The sequence below is a fragment of the Phlebotomus papatasi genome, chromosome 2 (genome assembly GCF_024763615.1).
Source record: "Phlebotomus papatasi isolate M1 chromosome 2, Ppap_2.1, whole genome shotgun sequence".
Taxonomy (NCBI): Eukaryota; Metazoa; Arthropoda; class Insecta; order Diptera; family Psychodidae; genus Phlebotomus; species Phlebotomus papatasi.
The window spans coordinates 38,484,367-38,501,362 of NC_077223.1; the positions used below are offsets into that span (position 1 = coordinate 38,484,367).

The 16,996-nt window shown below is 34.1% G+C and overlaps 2 protein-coding genes across 2 annotated transcripts; one reads left to right on the forward strand and one right to left on the reverse strand.

Moving 5' to 3' along the window:
* The first annotated feature begins 1,564 nt into the window (after window positions 1-1,564).
* LOC129800942 (zinc finger protein 91-like) lies at window positions 1,565-16,567 on the forward strand. The gene is made up of 5 exons (XM_055845686.1): window positions 1,565-1,767; window positions 1,828-3,129; window positions 10,670-10,894; window positions 10,958-11,311; window positions 15,702-16,567. The coding sequence occupies exons 1-5, from the start codon at window positions 1,661-1,663 to the stop codon at window positions 16,516-16,518; spliced, it is 2,805 nt and encodes a 934-aa protein (XP_055701661.1). The 5' UTR covers window positions 1,565-1,660; the 3' UTR covers window positions 16,519-16,567.
* LOC129804109 (gastrula zinc finger protein XlCGF26.1-like) lies at window positions 5,416-7,225 on the reverse strand. Its single transcript, XM_055851188.1, has 2 exons — window positions 7,136-7,225; window positions 5,416-7,077 (listed from the first exon to the last, which is right to left on the reverse strand). Exons 1-2 carry the CDS (start codon window positions 7,141-7,143, stop codon window positions 5,694-5,696), a joined length of 1,392 nt encoding a protein of 463 aa, XP_055707163.1. The 5' UTR covers window positions 7,144-7,225; the 3' UTR covers window positions 5,416-5,693.
* Window positions 16,568-16,996: the final 429 nt, after the last annotated feature.

The following is a 16,996-nucleotide window of genomic DNA, read 5'->3' on the forward strand; positions in this document are numbered from 1 at the left end:
AAAATATTTCAGCAAATTATTAAGAAAAGTATTAAATTACTTTTCTAAAAGTTTTCATGTGATTGCCACTACACTACGAAAAATTTATTTTACAAAAAATAATTGCGAAAAGTATTAATTACTTTTCCGATGTCCGTCCGTTTGTCTGATCAACTGTCAGTGTGTTCGTCCATTGATCCATCTATCCATTACCAAAATTACAGGTTAAACGGATAGATATACCGACATTACGCATCATTAATATGACCTGTATTTTCCACCCATCCCTCCCTGTCATATTTTCTTTTTGATTATTTCCATTTTTAAATAACGTTTGTATCTGCAATTGTAGTTACTTATTTGTCATCTAAAAGTTAGTAACTCTTATTCTGTATATTTCCATATTTTTACAAAAAAGAAATAAAATTGATACAAGTGATGGGAAAATTAAACACAGAAAAATGGAAAATTCTTAAACGGAAACACCCAGGAATTTATTTTAATCCAATGAATGCCAATGTCCTAATCCTAAATCCTTGATTATTTAGTTTTAATTGTAATTTGCGAATCTCAAGACATTTTTCATTTCTCAGCTAATGCTGAACCTAAACTACCAATCTCTTATCGTCAAAAAGATAGGAATTCTAGCCCATTTCATTGGCAAAGAGCTTCTAATTTAAACGTCTCGGGGATTCACCTCCAATTTAAGTTTCTGGAGTCTTATAAATTGTTAAATTTAGAGTCAAATTTTTTCGGTGTGTACGCTAATTGCTGATCTAAGCGGCTATAAAGCATAGGCGGATATTTTGTCTATATACGAAAATATCATAAAATCATTCCCAATAACATTTTTTTAAGGTCAAGAGTTCAAAAGTCTCTAAAAAGCGTATTTGTTAGCCATTTGGAGCAAACTTAGGTTCCTTCAAAAGGTCTTTGAAATCCTGACAAGTTATGAACCGATAATTAATTTTTATCTGAATTTTCCTAAAGAGAATCGACTTATCAGTCTAATATATTTCGAAATTGTCCATTAAAAGCTATCTAAAGATACATATTTCATAATGTTCGCCAAAATTATACAAGAACTACGAGCAAATTTGTTTAAGTCACGGTGCCATAGCTGCAAAATTTTTACAAGCAAAAGTGAAAAATAGCTTCACTTTTTATTAGGCTCGATAGGCTCCTGGAAATATCATTATAAAGTGTCCCCAAGTCGACCGGTTTCTCAATTCTATCGATAGAGTTATTTATTCAATTTATTGATATTTGCTATAATTTTGATTTTTTTGACCTTCTGGTCCTTAAAGGGTTAAGGCCCCTAAAATTAGGATGATGGTGATCTATTAAGTAAAATTCTGAATGAAAAAGGATAACCAATAGATATGACCTGGAATAAGTTTATTTCCGGTTGTCTCAAGCTGGATTAATAGGGCATCCCTAAGAATATTTTCCGATAAATAATAATCTCAATGATTTATCATAAATCTAACAATTCAGTCATAAGTTTAACTGTAAACCATTTATGTGCAAAACAAGGTTTATGTTAAATCTGTGGTGAATAACGTCTTGTGGAGTGGATTGCAAGGGGAACTCGTCGACATTTCAGCATAAGAAAGCCTTATCTTGTATTAATAATTGCAAGAAAACAAAATATTTTCAGAACGTGATTTGTTTTTAAATAATGGATACCGACGTTAAAGCAGAAAATGAATTTCTGGACCATGTAATTGTAAAGGAAGAATACGTTTTGAAAGAAGAAAATGTCCCGGTTATCGAGAGACTTGAGAGGTAAATTTCCCGTAGGAATGCTTGTAATAGGAATTTTAAGCAAAAAATGTCCTATTTTAGATCGACTAAGAAGGATCCTCAAGAATCGGTTAAGTTTGTAATTAAAGAAGTACGAGAAAGAAAGCATAAATGTCCATTATGTGACAAGGCTAGCTACACCATCTACAACTTGAAAGATCATATGGTTACCCATTCGAAAGATAAGAATTTCCAGTGTTCTCAATGCTCAAAGTTCTTTGGCAGTAAGAGAAGACTGGACAGTCACATGAGAACTCACTCTACCGATCTGATTCCATGTGGCCTATGCGATAAAAAATTCAAGAGTTCAGTACATTTGAAATATCATCTTCAGAGGCATACTGGTGAGAAAAAGCACGAATGTGAGATTTGTGGGAAGAAATTCTCAGATAGTAGTCACAAAAGACGCCACATTCTTCAGTTGCACGAAGGAAAGAAACCAGATAACAGTTCTGGTTCAGCACCTAAATTTACATGTGAACATTGTGGGAAAGTTATGTGGGTCAAAGGGAGTTACGAAAGGCACATACTAGTTGTACATACCTCAAACAGAGATATAAAATGTCCTCAATGTCCAAAGACATTCAAACTGAAGTACAATCTCAAGGAGCACATGTTGGTTCACAGCAATGAAAAACCATTCGTTTGCGATATTTGTAATACAGGATTCAAACGGAAAGCAAATCTTTTGGCCCATAGAGCCAATCACGAGGGTATACCCCAAGATTGTTCGTACTGCACTAATACCTATAAAAGCAAAGGAAGTCTGAGGCTTCACATTAAGAAACACCATAGAGGTCTTCCATATGAAATTACGGATGGTCCCTTATCGTGTACAGTTTGCAAGGAAGTCTTTCAGGATCTTGACATCCTCAAGGACCACACTAAAATCCATGCCAAGGAAAAAGCGAAATACTACACTTGCGGGGATTGTGGAAAATCTGTACGGCATAAATATAATTTTCTGAGGCACTTGACTGTTCACAAGAAAAACACATCCTTTGAGTGTGAAACTTGTTCAAAGAAGTTCAAGCGGAAGGACGAAATTATTAAGCATATGCGAATCCACAGTAAAAATCGACCGTTATTTGAATGTGAAGTTTGCGGAGTTAAAGTTAAGAATAGAAAAACCTTAAGAGATCATGATCGTAAGCACAACGCTGAGGTCAGTAAAAGAAGGCCTTACAATACACGCTACAAGGAACGATTACCAGTGGATCCTACAATGATAAAACAAGAAGTTGAGGATACTGAAACTCCACTGCCAACAAATATTGAAATTTTAACAACAGTGAAAAATGAGGTAGTTGATGATACAGTTGTCGTTAAAACCGAAGCGGATTAAATATAAGGGATGCTGCTTAATATGAAAAATCTTCATGTATAAGATGATTCTTTCTTAAAGATGTTATTAAAGAATTTTGGCTAATAAAACAATTTGAAAAAATGATTTTGATTTTAGCCGATAAGTTTTTGATAACCGATTCCGAACCGGTTAAGATTTGTCAGGGATACAGTCGTTTTCTACAAATCTAAATTTCTCGAAATCTTTTACGAAACACGTTTTCTAGAATCTCGGGAAAGAATTCTGGAAATATGTATATCAAAAAAAAAATACTTGGATGCTACTTCAAAAGTACGTTCGCATCATTTACCGTTTACCGGTTCACAACCGATTTAAACCGAATTATAAATAATTCAAAAGATCCGCAAAAAACAGTAGAGGAGTTATGAAATTGATTTTCGAATAAAACTTACTTATCGGTTAACAACAGATTTCAGTTGGTTCATACTTGTCACAAATTCTAAGACCTTTCCAACGAGCTCAAATATGATACCCGGTTGAGAAATACGCTTGTTTTCGTAATCTTTAATCTGATTGGGAGCCTCAGTGGATCAGTCGATAGAGTAGTGATTTTTCAGCAGCCATATTGATTTAGTTCAGTGAATGGATGAAATAGTAATGCTTTGACAATGAACCGCCTAAATAAGAGATGCTGGTACAGAAACGAGTTCGGCATAGAGATCTATCGATAAAACTACACATTCACTGCAACTGATCCAACCAAAGAAACGGCATTGTGTGTGTACCTCATGAGACATAAGACTCTAATATGTCTCTTATGAGACATATAAGATTACTTTCTGTACTGCGAGAATGCCAAAAAAAGATAGCAAGTGTTTTATCATGCCTCTCTCGCGTTTCGCTCGAAAACTGACCGACAGTTGGAACGCATGCAAAATTGCTCGAATTGCTTATAATACGATTCAGAATACAATTAATACGAACAGTAATATCTTACTCATCGTATTACTCCACTAGAGTGTACTATTTCTTACACACGTGATTTCCCATTTGTAATTTTGCATACTATATACGTCTCTTTCCAGCTTTTCTTAATATTAATATTAATTTTATATGTGACACCACGGTCAGATATACAGAAGCCGAGAGATAGACCTGGAGGACCGCCTTGGGGGTTAAGGTAGATTGGAGTAATTGGAAGTGTACAATAGACCCAAATAAGTGGCCTGAATGCAGCGGAACCGACGACGGTTTAAGCTGACCCTTACTAATCTAATCTTAATCTTTGATTTTCAAACTTCTTATTAGGAATGATTCAACGATATTTTCGTAAAACTCACTTTATTGTAAGTCTTAGAGGTCAAATATGATACTTTTATAGAGAAAGAATTTTTTCTGCCTCTGGGAAATTGGAAAACTCAAGGGTACTCTCGTTTCCAAAAGAACGAAAAGGAGACAAACTTCAATTTTCCAAAAGCCAATAATATCAATTTTGTGAATTATTTTTGCGTGTCAAATGACTCCTTTACAATGTTGATCACTAAAACAAGAAGAATTATTGACCAGTATCTTGTGGGATGTCCAGGAAGTGGTCAAGAAGACACCATATTCTTACTTGCCAACACATTCCTCAAAATATTTCACACAATAACACTTTAAAACACATTTCTTTCAACACGATGTTATTGTAGACACATTAAGCTTTCTCAAGAGCCAAAAAACACTTCCTGGACAATCAGAATTCACCAAAATCAGGAAGAATAGGAAAAACTTCCCTGAAAGCAATCTACCTCGCTGCCAAATGTCAAAATTATCGGCCATATTGGCAAAAATGTCGCTCCCGCTTGGAATTTTCTTACAAGGTTGGTGTCAAAAAGCAAATGGCGGGCATTGGCGGGATAACCTTATATTTTACCTCTAGATTTTTGTGGACGAGACTACCCATAAAGTTTGAATAAGTTTTTTTGAAAATTTATGAAAAAATTGTTTTTCGAATTTATGCAATCTGTAATTGTTAGTTATCATACTTATTGGCCCCGAGAGGTTTTTCCTTATTCGGGTCTAGAAATATCAAAAAGGTCACAATATCTCCAAGGAAGCAGAAAATCGAAAATTCACGATTTTTGACTAAAAATATCTAAGCTCAGGAATTAATTAGGATCCTGCAAAAATATCCTAGATTTAGACATCCTTATGGTTTGTAATTATCCAGAAGAATCGGATTTTTATCGATTCTAAATAGTCCAAAAAAATTCTTTTTTTTCATGGGTACCCAGAGCCCCAAAGGAGACGAAAGGGTTAATGAATTTGTGTAAAAATTTCAATTTGAAACAATTTTTATTTAAAAAACAATATAACGTTTTGAGAAGTAGTTTCGAATACTTTTAATGTTTCTTTTTCATTTATGTAAATTAAATATTTATTCTCATTAAATATTTTAGTCAATTGAATTCTCTGATTGGCTAGGCTAAAGCGTTGGATGATTCCAAGTTCTAGCCAATCAGATATTGGTATTGGGCAGAAATATTCTAAAAGGATTGAATATTTAATTTCATGTGGATAATACCTTAAGGATATCACAAAAATTCGTCAAAAATTATTGTTATTCTTCTTTTATTTCCTCCTCGTTGTAATTTTTTTCAATCTTAATGAAGACTTCCTCAATTTCCTTTTGCATTGTCTGTTCTACAGTTTCCGTTCTCAAAAGCTCATCTTGCCCTTGTTTCTTTTCAACTTTAACTTCTGAAAAATTACTAAAAGTTGATATGCTTGGTGGCTCTTCATATTCTGGATCGTGTGTTTCATTTTTTATCCAAACAGTGTCAATTTGTAAATCTTTATGAGACGCTTCTAGATGTTTCTCAAAAATATCCTTTTCTGTGAAAATTCTTCGACAATGTGGACATTTTATTACTCCAGGTTCGCCCTTTTTGTGTGTTATCATATGATTCTGTAGAAAACTTTGTAATTTGAAACTTCTTGAGCAAATTTTGCATTGAAATGGCTTATCATTGCTGTGATAGGTGACTTGATGCCTCTGAAGATCCTTTTGTCCTCGACAGGGCTTCTGACACTGTGGACAGGGGAATTTTCGTTTAGCTTTCTTGTTGTGAACGGTTTTTATGTGCCTTCTAATACCGTCTTTATCAATGAATTTCCTATCACAGACATCACATTTGAATGGTCTCTCATCCGAATGGACTGAGACATGATTCTTCAGACCTTCGAGATTATCAAACTTTGCATTGCAAACTGTGCAGGAGATAGGATAGTTTTCCCTAAATATCAGAGGAAGACCCCTATGGTGCTTATTTGTATGACTTCTAAGGTCTGATCGATAGATGTAAGTTCTGTCGCAATAACTGCATTTCAGGGCTTCATAAGTATGGCTTTTATCATGAATTTTTAGTTCTGATTTTGTGTAAAATGCCTTAGAGCAGACTCTACATTCAAAAGGCTTTTCGGACTTGTGGGATGGTAGATGATCCTTTAAAGAATTTGCATTTGGGAATTCTTCAGAACAAAAGTAACAGTTAAAATTTGTAGTATCGGTATGGATTAAGCAATGCCCATTCAATGAAGATTCATCTGGAAATGCCCTTCCACATTGATTGCAAATAAATTTTTCAGCAATTATATTGTGAAATCTTTCAATATGTATTTTCATATGCCTTTTCCTGCGGAAAATTTTTCCGCAAAGGCCACATGGAAATAAATTCTCTCCAGAATGTCTTTTCATATGATCCCTGAGATATCTCTCCTTTCTGAATATTTTACTGCATATGGAACATGGTACTGGATCACTGTTAATGTGATTCTTCAAGTGCTCTTGTAGCCTAGCCTTATGGGTAAAGATCTTTGGGCATTGAGGACAACGGACATTCTTTTCTGTTGCATGAGTATTCATATGTTTCTTTACGAGACATGGATATTTGAATGCCTTGCCGCAAATAGGACATTTATCACTTTTGTCCTTTGAAGCTTTTCTGTGAGAAATAGAGAATTTATTCCAAATGTTTTAAGTAATATTTGTCCATTCCTTACTTGTCCATGTCAGATTCCAATTTCCTTTAAGATCTTTAGGTAATAACTCCAAGACCGAAAGACATAAATTTATTTTCATAACTAAATTCTTATTTTTTTTTTAAGTTTTTTTTAACTGAAGTAAAAGTTAAAGTATTGGGATTGGGAATAAGTTGTTTTGTAAGTTTGTATCATTGAGATATTTGTGTTAAGTGCATAACAGACTTCTTATTTATTTGAAAAGATTTCGCGCTTAAACCCCTATTAATTCCGAAGAAGGTCGTTATATTTTGGTCTTTAAATCGGCTTTTAAAAAATATAGGCAAATATTCGCGATGATAAAACTGATCTGGGCGATTGAAACAATTGAAGCTTAATCGACGCGATTCTTTATTCGCAAAATTCATCCCATGATCGAAATTTAAAGCCTTCCAAGGTTCGTTGAGCTTATGACTGATTAGGTTTTTTTTGACCAGAGAGGAGTCATTATTGTTCAAATTTTATTTATTTTTCTTTTGATTTACCCACAACGAAGGCGGAAGTTTAGTTACTAATTATTGTTGGAAAGGTCTCGGCATCGGCTACAATATAACAAAGTTTAATTGTAATTGAAATTGTAGATTTCGAGATATTTGACATAGAAATTTCGATGTTCTAAATTTTCAGAACCCTGCCTTGTAAAAAACAATTATGTTCAGAAGAGATTGTAGCATTTACCAAAACCTTTCATTTGAGTCCAAAACGGTTAAATTTGGATAATTAGAAGAGGAGTTCTGTCTATTTTAAGATTTACAGTGCCCGCTCTCTAATCCGGATCGCCGTAATCTGGACGAGTTATCGACGGTTACATTTAAAATAATTTTGAGGTCATGTATGCATGTGTGTTCAGCAATGAAAATGAATTATCTTGTGAAGTTTTTGTTTAATAAATGAAGTATAATAACATAGAATTCACTAATTAGGGTCGGAGGAACGTCTGTTCGACAGGGAACCTCTATTGACACTTTTGTCAAAATGTTGAAAATTATTTAATGTATCTATAGTAAAGTAAAATATAAGTAGGGTGAAAGGAACGTCTATTGACACTTTAGGAAGTCGTGTCAGCACCTATTGACACCCTACCCTGTACCATTTGGGATATGAAATTTGAACATCTTTGTTTATAGTAAAATGTATATTACAGAAAAAACATTATATTACTTGTATTTTACTAGATACATTAAATAATTTTCAACATTTTGACGAAAGTGTCAATAGGGGTTCCCTGTCGAACAGACGTTCCTCCGACCCTAATATAACGTTTTTTCTGTAATAAAAGTACCTTTTACTATAAACAGATATGTTCAAATTTCATATTCCAAATAGTACAGAGTAGGGTGTCAATAGGTGCTGATACGAGGTCTTAAAGTGTCAATAGACGTTCCTTTCATCCTATGTCTTTTTAATCTTCTTTAAAAGTCTTATTCTAATACTACAAAAAAAACTTGTATTATATTTTCGAGACGTTGTACAAATTCAAAAAATACATCCGGATTACGAAGCGGACATCTGTCATATTGTCTCCCAATCATCCGTATTACAAATCGGGCACTGTATTTTAGAACGCTCCATGTCTCAGATCAGGTACTCGGAAAAATTGAATATTTTTTAATACAAAGATTTAAGGATCAATTGTAACATACAGATATTAAAGCTTGATCTACGCAATTTGAGATATGTTTTTAAGCAGTGCCGACAAAAATTCCGAAGAGACAAAATCCCGTATGGATTGAAATCACGAAAGCCAAAATTCCGAATGTGTCTATCCCGAAAAGCAAAAATCCCGAATGGGTTGAAACTCTAAAAGGGACAGTGAAGGATAATGTGTGGGATAATTTCCCAAAACACAAAAAAAAACTCCCTTTGCCTCCACGGTACGTGGGTGCAATCATTAGAGTAGATATGACACTTTTAAGAATTCGGGGTTTTGGCTTTAGGGATTTCAACGTTTCAATCCATTCGGGATTTCGGCAAATTCAGAATTTTGGCGCAATCATGATTTTGTTCGGGATACGTTTTTGAATAATTTCGATTGGTGTGGGGTTAAGGTTTAACCATGCTATCACACTAGGATTTTTTCAATTTGTAAATTCAATTTAATTTTCAGATGATTTGTTCCTATGCGTTATTTTGCACTAAAAACCAATTGAATTGATAAATCTTCACTAATTTATTAATAAAAACTAATACTTGGTCCAGAAATACCTGTTTAAATATGTTAAAATAGCATAAATGTGGTTGCTCAAATAAATATGAATTTAGCAAATTAAAATGTTAAAATTGCTCAATAATTTCAATTTTATTGCATGTTAAATAAGTAGTCTTTTGAAGAAAATTATTCTTATTAAAGTTATTTACTCGTAATTAATATTATTTGTGACCAAAAAATAAGATAGGTACAGTGTTTTAGTGATAAACTTGCATGAAGTAAAGCTTAAGTATCGGGAGTAATTTATTAAGTTCTTCCAAAGCCATTCGAAGGAAATTATTGTGTTAAGAAATCTCATTTGGGAATTGGGACGACTTCATACAGATTTTCAATAAGACTATATCAGAATCGCTGCAATAGTCCTTTGCCTACAAATCTTTTTTTCTGGCTTTGGTGATCCTTCTGAATAACAGATAATTGATTTATAAGAGATTTTAAGTACTATCACACATTTTCCGGAGTCATTCACAATTAAAAATCTCGCGGCAATATTTAAAATTGAGCAAATTTCTCGCAAAATGTATCCTGACTGTGAGAATTTTCAAGTAAATTCTAGAAATCTTAATGCTCAATTGGCTCAATTGAATTTAAAATTAAAACGTGAAAAATCCTAGTGTGAAAGCACCGTAAAGGATGTAACTTTACAATAACTAGGGTACAAATGAAAATATCAAACAGCAATAATAATGGAGACCTATTACGTTTGTAACTACTGAGAAGTTGAAGATAGCCTTAAATATTTAATTTATAACATTAGCCTTTAAGTTAGAAGATGATAATCTTAGTTTCGAGATTATATAAAAGTTTGATTAAAAATTCCTTGATAATAAGACTTATCAAAGAAGAAATTCGTTTTAGTATGGTGGCACAACGTCCTATAGAGGAACTTAGACCTTCCCGCAAGGAGTGTTCGGAACATTCATTTTTTTTCTTATACAGGGATGAGGTTGTTAGTCCCATGCCCGTAGAATCAAGTGCAATGAAGCTCACTGGATGAAATTCGAATACCTTTAACGCCACAAAAATTGCTGGTAACCTAAAAGAGTTTCGAATCCGGGACATTTGTATCATAGAGTGAGTACTCTACCACTTGACCTATTGAGATTATAACTGATTTATAATCGCTTAGAACCAATTCTGACTTGGAGAAATATGTTTTCCTAATACTACATTTCGAGTCAAATATTTATTAAGCATTTCATTCGTTCCAGATTAAGCAAAACCAGTTTAGTAAGAAACAGGAATTAACCCTCAGTCTGAGCGTGATATCATTTATGGTGAATTTCTTAACTGTCAAAACATCACAACTGGTCGAAAGTGTATGAAGGATACCTTTTTGATGTGAAATCCGTGGTAAACGTCCTAAAAATTATTAACTTTGCCCTAATATTAGAAAAAACTGAAATTCATTCCAAAGTAAATTTGATTAGGGTTGCAAAGAAATACAATATGGAAGAAAATTTTAACTGTGAAATTGTTAAAGAAGAGTACATTTTGGCAGAAAATGAACCACTTCCATCAAAAGCTCAAGAGTGAGTTTTAGAAATACTAAAATTAATAAAATAATTTCTAATACCGATTTATTTCTAATTTATCAGCATTGTTCCAGCAAGAAAGAAGCACAAATTTTCTATTTGTGAAAAAGAATTATCTTCTCTCGATGGACTCAAGGTTCACTTGAAGATTCATTCAAATGAGAGGAATTTCAAGTGTCCTCATTGTCCCAAAGCCTTTATGATGAAAAAAATGCTAAATCGACATCTAAAGATTCACACAGAAAGGAAACGCATTCCCTGCAGCTTATGTGATAAGTCTTTTCTCAACAAAATCATTTTTAATCGTCACATTAAATTGCACTCCGAAAGAGAGAAATATGAATGCGAAATTTGTGGAAAGATATTCTTTGAGAAAGCTTATAGAACGAGGCACATGAAATTGGCTCACAATGGGTAATATATATTTTTTTATGCTTCCGGACCATCTTTTTTAAGACAGGAAAATTTCATGAAATAAAAATTCACAAGGGGTAACTCATTTCGGGGAACTCGAGCCAATCGGACCAGGGAACCCGGGGGACTCAGGGTGAACTCGGGGAATCCATACATTTTTTCAGGGAACCCGGGGAACCCATATTTTTTTCAGGGAACCCGGGGAATCCATACAATTTTCAGGGAACCCATACATTTTTTCAGAGAACCTGGGGAACTCATGTATTTTTTTTTTCAGGGAACCCGGGGAACCCATATATTTTTTTCAGGGAACCCGGGGAACCCATATATTTTTTTCAGGGAACCCGGGGAACCCATACATTTTTTCAGGGAACTCACGAGGAACCCGGGAAACCCACATATTTTTTTTTAGGGAACCCGGGGAACCTATATATTTTTCAGGGAACTCGGGGAACCCATACAATTTTCAGGGAACCCGGGGAACCCATGTATTTTTTTTAGGGAACCCGGGGAACCTATATATTTTTTTCAGGGAACCCAGGGAACCCATACAATTTTCAGGGAACCCGGGGAACCCATGTATTTTTTCAGGGAACCCATATATTTTTTTTAGGGAACCCGGGGAATCCATACATTTTTTCAGGGAACTCACGAGGAACCCGGGGAACCCACATATTTTTTTTAGGGAACCCGGGGAACCTATATATTTTTTTCAGGGAACCCAGGGAACCCATACAATTTTCAGGGAACCCGGGGAACCCATGTATTTTTTCAGGGAACCCATATATTTTTTTTAGGGAACCCGGGGAATCCATACATTTTTTCAGGGAACCTGGGGAATCCATGTATTTTTTCAGGGAACCCGGGGAACCTATATATTTTTCAGGGAACCCGGGGAACCCATACAATTTTCAGAAAACCCGGGGAACCCATGTATTTTTTCAGGGAACCCATATATTTTTTTTAGAGAACCCGGGGAATCCATACATTTTTTTTTCAGGGAACTCACGAGGAACCCGGGGAACCCACATATTTTTTTTAGGGAACCCGGGGAACCTATATATTTTTCAGGGAACCTGGGGAACCCATACAATTTTCAGGGAGCCTGGGGAACCCATGTATTTTTTTCAGGGAACCCAGGGAACCCATATATTTTTTTACGGAGCCTGGGGAACCCATACATTATTTCAGAGAACCCGGGGAACTCATGTATTTTTTTCAGGGAACCCGGGGAACCCATATATTTTTTTAAGGGAACCCAGGGAACCTATACATTTTTTCAGGGAACCCGAGGAATCCATATATATTTTTAGGGAACCCGGAGAAGCCATGTATTTTCTCAGGGATCCCGGGAACTCGAGCCACTCTAATTTCATATGAATAACCCCTTGAAAATTCACATCTTTTTCTTTCTTAAATATTTTGAATAGGTCTATCCCAGTCTTTCACATTTTAAATGAGAATTAGATTAAACTAAATTGAATTTGGTGTGATGTTTAAAAGAAGAAGAAGAAGAAAAGTGTGAAAAAGTGGAAGTGACTTATGCAAAAGGATTGAGAAAGAAAGGGACGTAAATTTTGATCTATTGAAATTTTCCTTATCTAAAAGGAGGTGTGCTGAAAGAAATTTTTAAATTAGATTAGTAATTAAACATTTCCATTTTGTAAAAAATCGTATCGCGTATAAGTCATATCGTGTGTTTTGATTGGTTAGAGCTTCGGTTGTTCAGGAAATGCAACACTTAGTAAAAGCAAAAAGTTGACTAGGGATCCTTTCATGAAGAATCATGGTCCAAATCCAAATTTATCCATCTTGGATGAAAATGAACGTTCTTTAAAGATTTCGCTTCAGTGATTAAAGGGTAAAGGACAAAGGGTAGTGGTATACTTTGAATTCTTTTCATCAATTCAATAATTTCAATAAAATCTATGCTTAAGCGTATACTTCGGGAGAGAAAGTTATTAATAATTAACTAAATAGACTACTTCCAATACCAAGAGTAAGATTTACGTTCCAAACTCGTAAAGCTACAACTAAGGCTAAATTAAACAGCCCTTTTCGAGTTACTGCGTAATTTTGCCTGTGCCACAGTGCAAGAACCTCAGTGTTAAATATTTCTTCTTGGGATATTATTGGAGCAAGATCAAGGTTTCAGAAAGCACAACACAACGTTTCATAGAGGAACTAGGCCTTCTCGTGAGCTAGATTTTCAGGACGTCAATTATTATTTTTTCTTATACAGAGATATGGTTGTCAATCGTATGCTCTGTGGATTTAAGTGCAGTGAGGCTCACTGGATTCAATTTGAACGTTTATTAACAGAAAAATTCATGAAAAAATACCAGAAAAAATGTGGTTTCCCAAATTTTTCGGAAACTGTATCAGTCAGATCATATCTCCAGGTTCCCTGTAGATTCTTCGAAAGAGTGCATTTAACTAGGTTCCCCAGATCCCCTGAAATATATATGGATTTTTCTGATTCCTTAAGGACTTCCTGGGTTTCCCTAGGTTTTTCTGAACTCCAAATGGGTACCCGGCCAGATTGACTCGAGTTCCCGGAAATGAGTAATCCTTTAAAAAAAATTCTAAAAGTATCAAAAATTAACCTTTTCATAAAGTAAATTATTTTTGAATCCCGAAAGGTAACCTTTTGTTTCTACTAGGGTAAATGTCCTAATTCAAAACCATTTCCAGACGCTTTAGCTTTGACAGAAGATTCAACACATATTAAGTTCATATTTTTTCTGAAGAAAATTACATAAATATGCTCCTCGACTTTTCTGGAATGTTACTGTTTAGTGAAAATTCTTTAGATATAATTTGAAAACTTCTTAAATACAAGAAAAATATGCGAGAGTAAAATACTTCTATTGGAAACAAATTAATCCAAATGGAGACAAGGGAAAGTTTCTAATTGGAGACAAATAGTTTCTGTAAAGGTGTCTACACATTATAAGAAATTTCTATCAAAAATGAGCTTCAAGAAGTGTTCTTCAAGAAAATTACCTACACATTGGTGAGAATTTTTGACAAAAAGATAGATATTTGAAGAAAATTTGTCTAATGTGTAGACAAATTTCTTCAAAAATCATATCCAATTGAAGGTAATTTCCATCAAGAATTTTGGAAAGAAATTACCCGCTACACATTGGAATAAAATTCATCAAAGTCATTTTTGACAGAATTCTTGACGAAAACCATCACGATTCAAGATTGTTTTTCACGAAAATTTGTTATTTTCTGCTGGAAAAAGTGAGAAAAGCGTTTGGTGAAGTTCCTTGGGATAGTATTTAGTGAATTTCTGAAGAAAATCTTCTAAATATGCAAGGGAATAGTGTTTTTCTGGAGATATCGTTCCTGGTGGAATCCAACCCAGCCTTTGAAGGAACATTTCCTGTGATTTTCCTCCAGAAATTGCCGGAAGTTAATCCATCTGTGTATTCTTGAGGTGTTCCACAGTACAGTGGCCTCGTACTCCATGGATTGCAAGATGGATGGAAAGGAGAAAATTTACGGGCACTTTCCAATTATAATTATTTCATTTGAAAACTTCACGTACGGTTATCAATTAAGATTAGCACTTTATTTAACTAAATTTAGCCAGAAATATGACATAAATGTTAAACAAAACGAATAAACAACAGTCACTTTATTGTGTTTTTCATTGGAATACATGGGCGATCGATGAAAAATTCGATGGTGAAAAGGTACACTTTTAACTTTTCTGAGAAATTAACAAATTAAAATTTGTGAATATGAATGGATTTTCGCTTTATTTGGAGCGAAATTAACTAAATAATAAAACTGTGGTATAGAAAATATATAAATATAGTAATTTAGTACTGTGTTTATCATGAAAACAGTTACGTTTCCATTTGGAGTAGCGAAAAATTTCCATTTGGAGCAGGTTTTGAATTAGCTTAATTTACCCTAAGTGGATGAAACTGAGAAATGTTTTTTGGTATTGAGTATTTTAGCCCAATTGCGTGCTCTTATTGCCTAGCAATTGAAAGGATTGAAAGCACTTAATGCACTGAAAGCTTTATCCAATCACAAAACACATCTCAACACTGAGAGAAATCCGAAAAAGTTAAAATAACATCCCGAAAATGTTAATTTTACCCTGCATTATTGATCCGAAATCGATGTAAATATTAACCTTTTTAGATGTATTGGGGGTTAAAGTTACCCTTTTTCATGTTAATTTTATCCTTAAAAAGGTGTAAAATTACCATTAAAAAATGTTGATATATTTTTACACCTAAAAAGTGTTAAAGTTACGAGGAAAAAAAGTTAATCGCACCCTCTTTTTTTTCTCAGTGAACTAAAATATTACTAATGCTTTAGTCAGTATAGAAGAAATTTCTTATAGCTATAAATTATTTTTCAGAACGGTTACATATGTTCACGGAGCTGAGAAACCATTTGTTTGTAGTATTTGCAATATGGCTTTTACGAAGTTAAACATTATGAAAAGGCACAAAACAACAATTCACGCTGAGAAACGCACAGATTGTCCGTACTGTAATAAGAAATTCCTAAAACGGAATAATTACACGAATCATATTCGAACGATACATCCAGGGCTTCCGACCCGCATCAAAACTGGTCCGACTCCCTGCAACATCTGCAAAGAAACCTTTAGTGGCATAGAAGATCTCAAGAAGCATGTTGTTGAGCATTATACTAAAAAGGAATTTGAATGTGCTATTTGTGGAAAAAAATATGTCAGCAAACGTAATTTGAAGGTTCACATTACCACAAGACATGCCAGAAATGCAGATAAGGAAATTCTGTGTACTCAATGTGGAAAAGTCTTTTTAGGAAAATCGAGTCTTACACTTCACCAACGTACCCACACGGACAATTTGCCATTTGAATGTAGTGTTTGCTCAAGGAAATTCAAAATTAAATATTACTTGACTGCTCATATGAAAATCCATTTGGAATATCGAAAAACTTTTCCATGTAAATACTGTAAAAAGGAACTAAAAACAAAGTTCATCAAAGAGCAGCATGAACAAAAGCACAAAATGAGAGGAGATGGTGTCCCATTGTACTGTGTGTATGATTTCAAAAAGAAAACTTATCAAGAAGAACAGTTTCTCAAGTATCACGAAGGTCTACCTCTGAATTCAGTTTGGATTACCACAGAAAATGACGAGACTAACATGCTAGAAGCTGAAACTGGAGATCCTTTTGCGTAAAATAGACGATAGACTTTTAAAAATAATAAAATGATTCAATGCTTCTCAATCTGTTGTTTTTTGTTTTTTTTTGTTTTCAAAAACATTGTTTTAAGGCTTTGATTGGGCAATACACCGAATGTTAAACCCATGAAAAGATGACTTTTAACATGATACGATATACTTCGGTCGAAATGAAATTCCAATGTCCTTCGTTGAACAGCGCTAAAATAACTTCATCCAGAATTGGCGGACTCGCATTTTTCAAAGTTGAATTTACCAGACAAACGCATTTTAATAATTAAAGCTAAACTATGGAGTTCCGCTTTGAAAGACAACGAAGTGAACGACTTTCCTATATTTGCCTACAATTAGGAGCTAATAAATTTGTAAAATCATTTTTGAAATGCCCCTAAATGGATGCAAACGATGCAAATTTTTTAACACTGTAAACTTGAAATTAATTTCTTGGTTGGCCCTAAAAATATGTTACAAAATT

Coding starts and splice junctions, on each gene's coding strand:
- LOC129800942 (XM_055845686.1), top strand. CDS start 1,661: ATGGATACCGACGTTAAAGCAGAAAATGAATTTCTGGACCATGTAATT. Junction 10,895..10,957: donor CTTCCATCAAAAGCTCAAGA/GTGAGTTTTAGA, acceptor TTTCTAATTTAT/CAGCATTGTTCCAGCAAGAA. Junction 11,312..15,701: donor ATGAAATTGGCTCACAATGG/GTAATATATATT, acceptor ATTATTTTTCAG/AACGGTTACATATGTTCACG.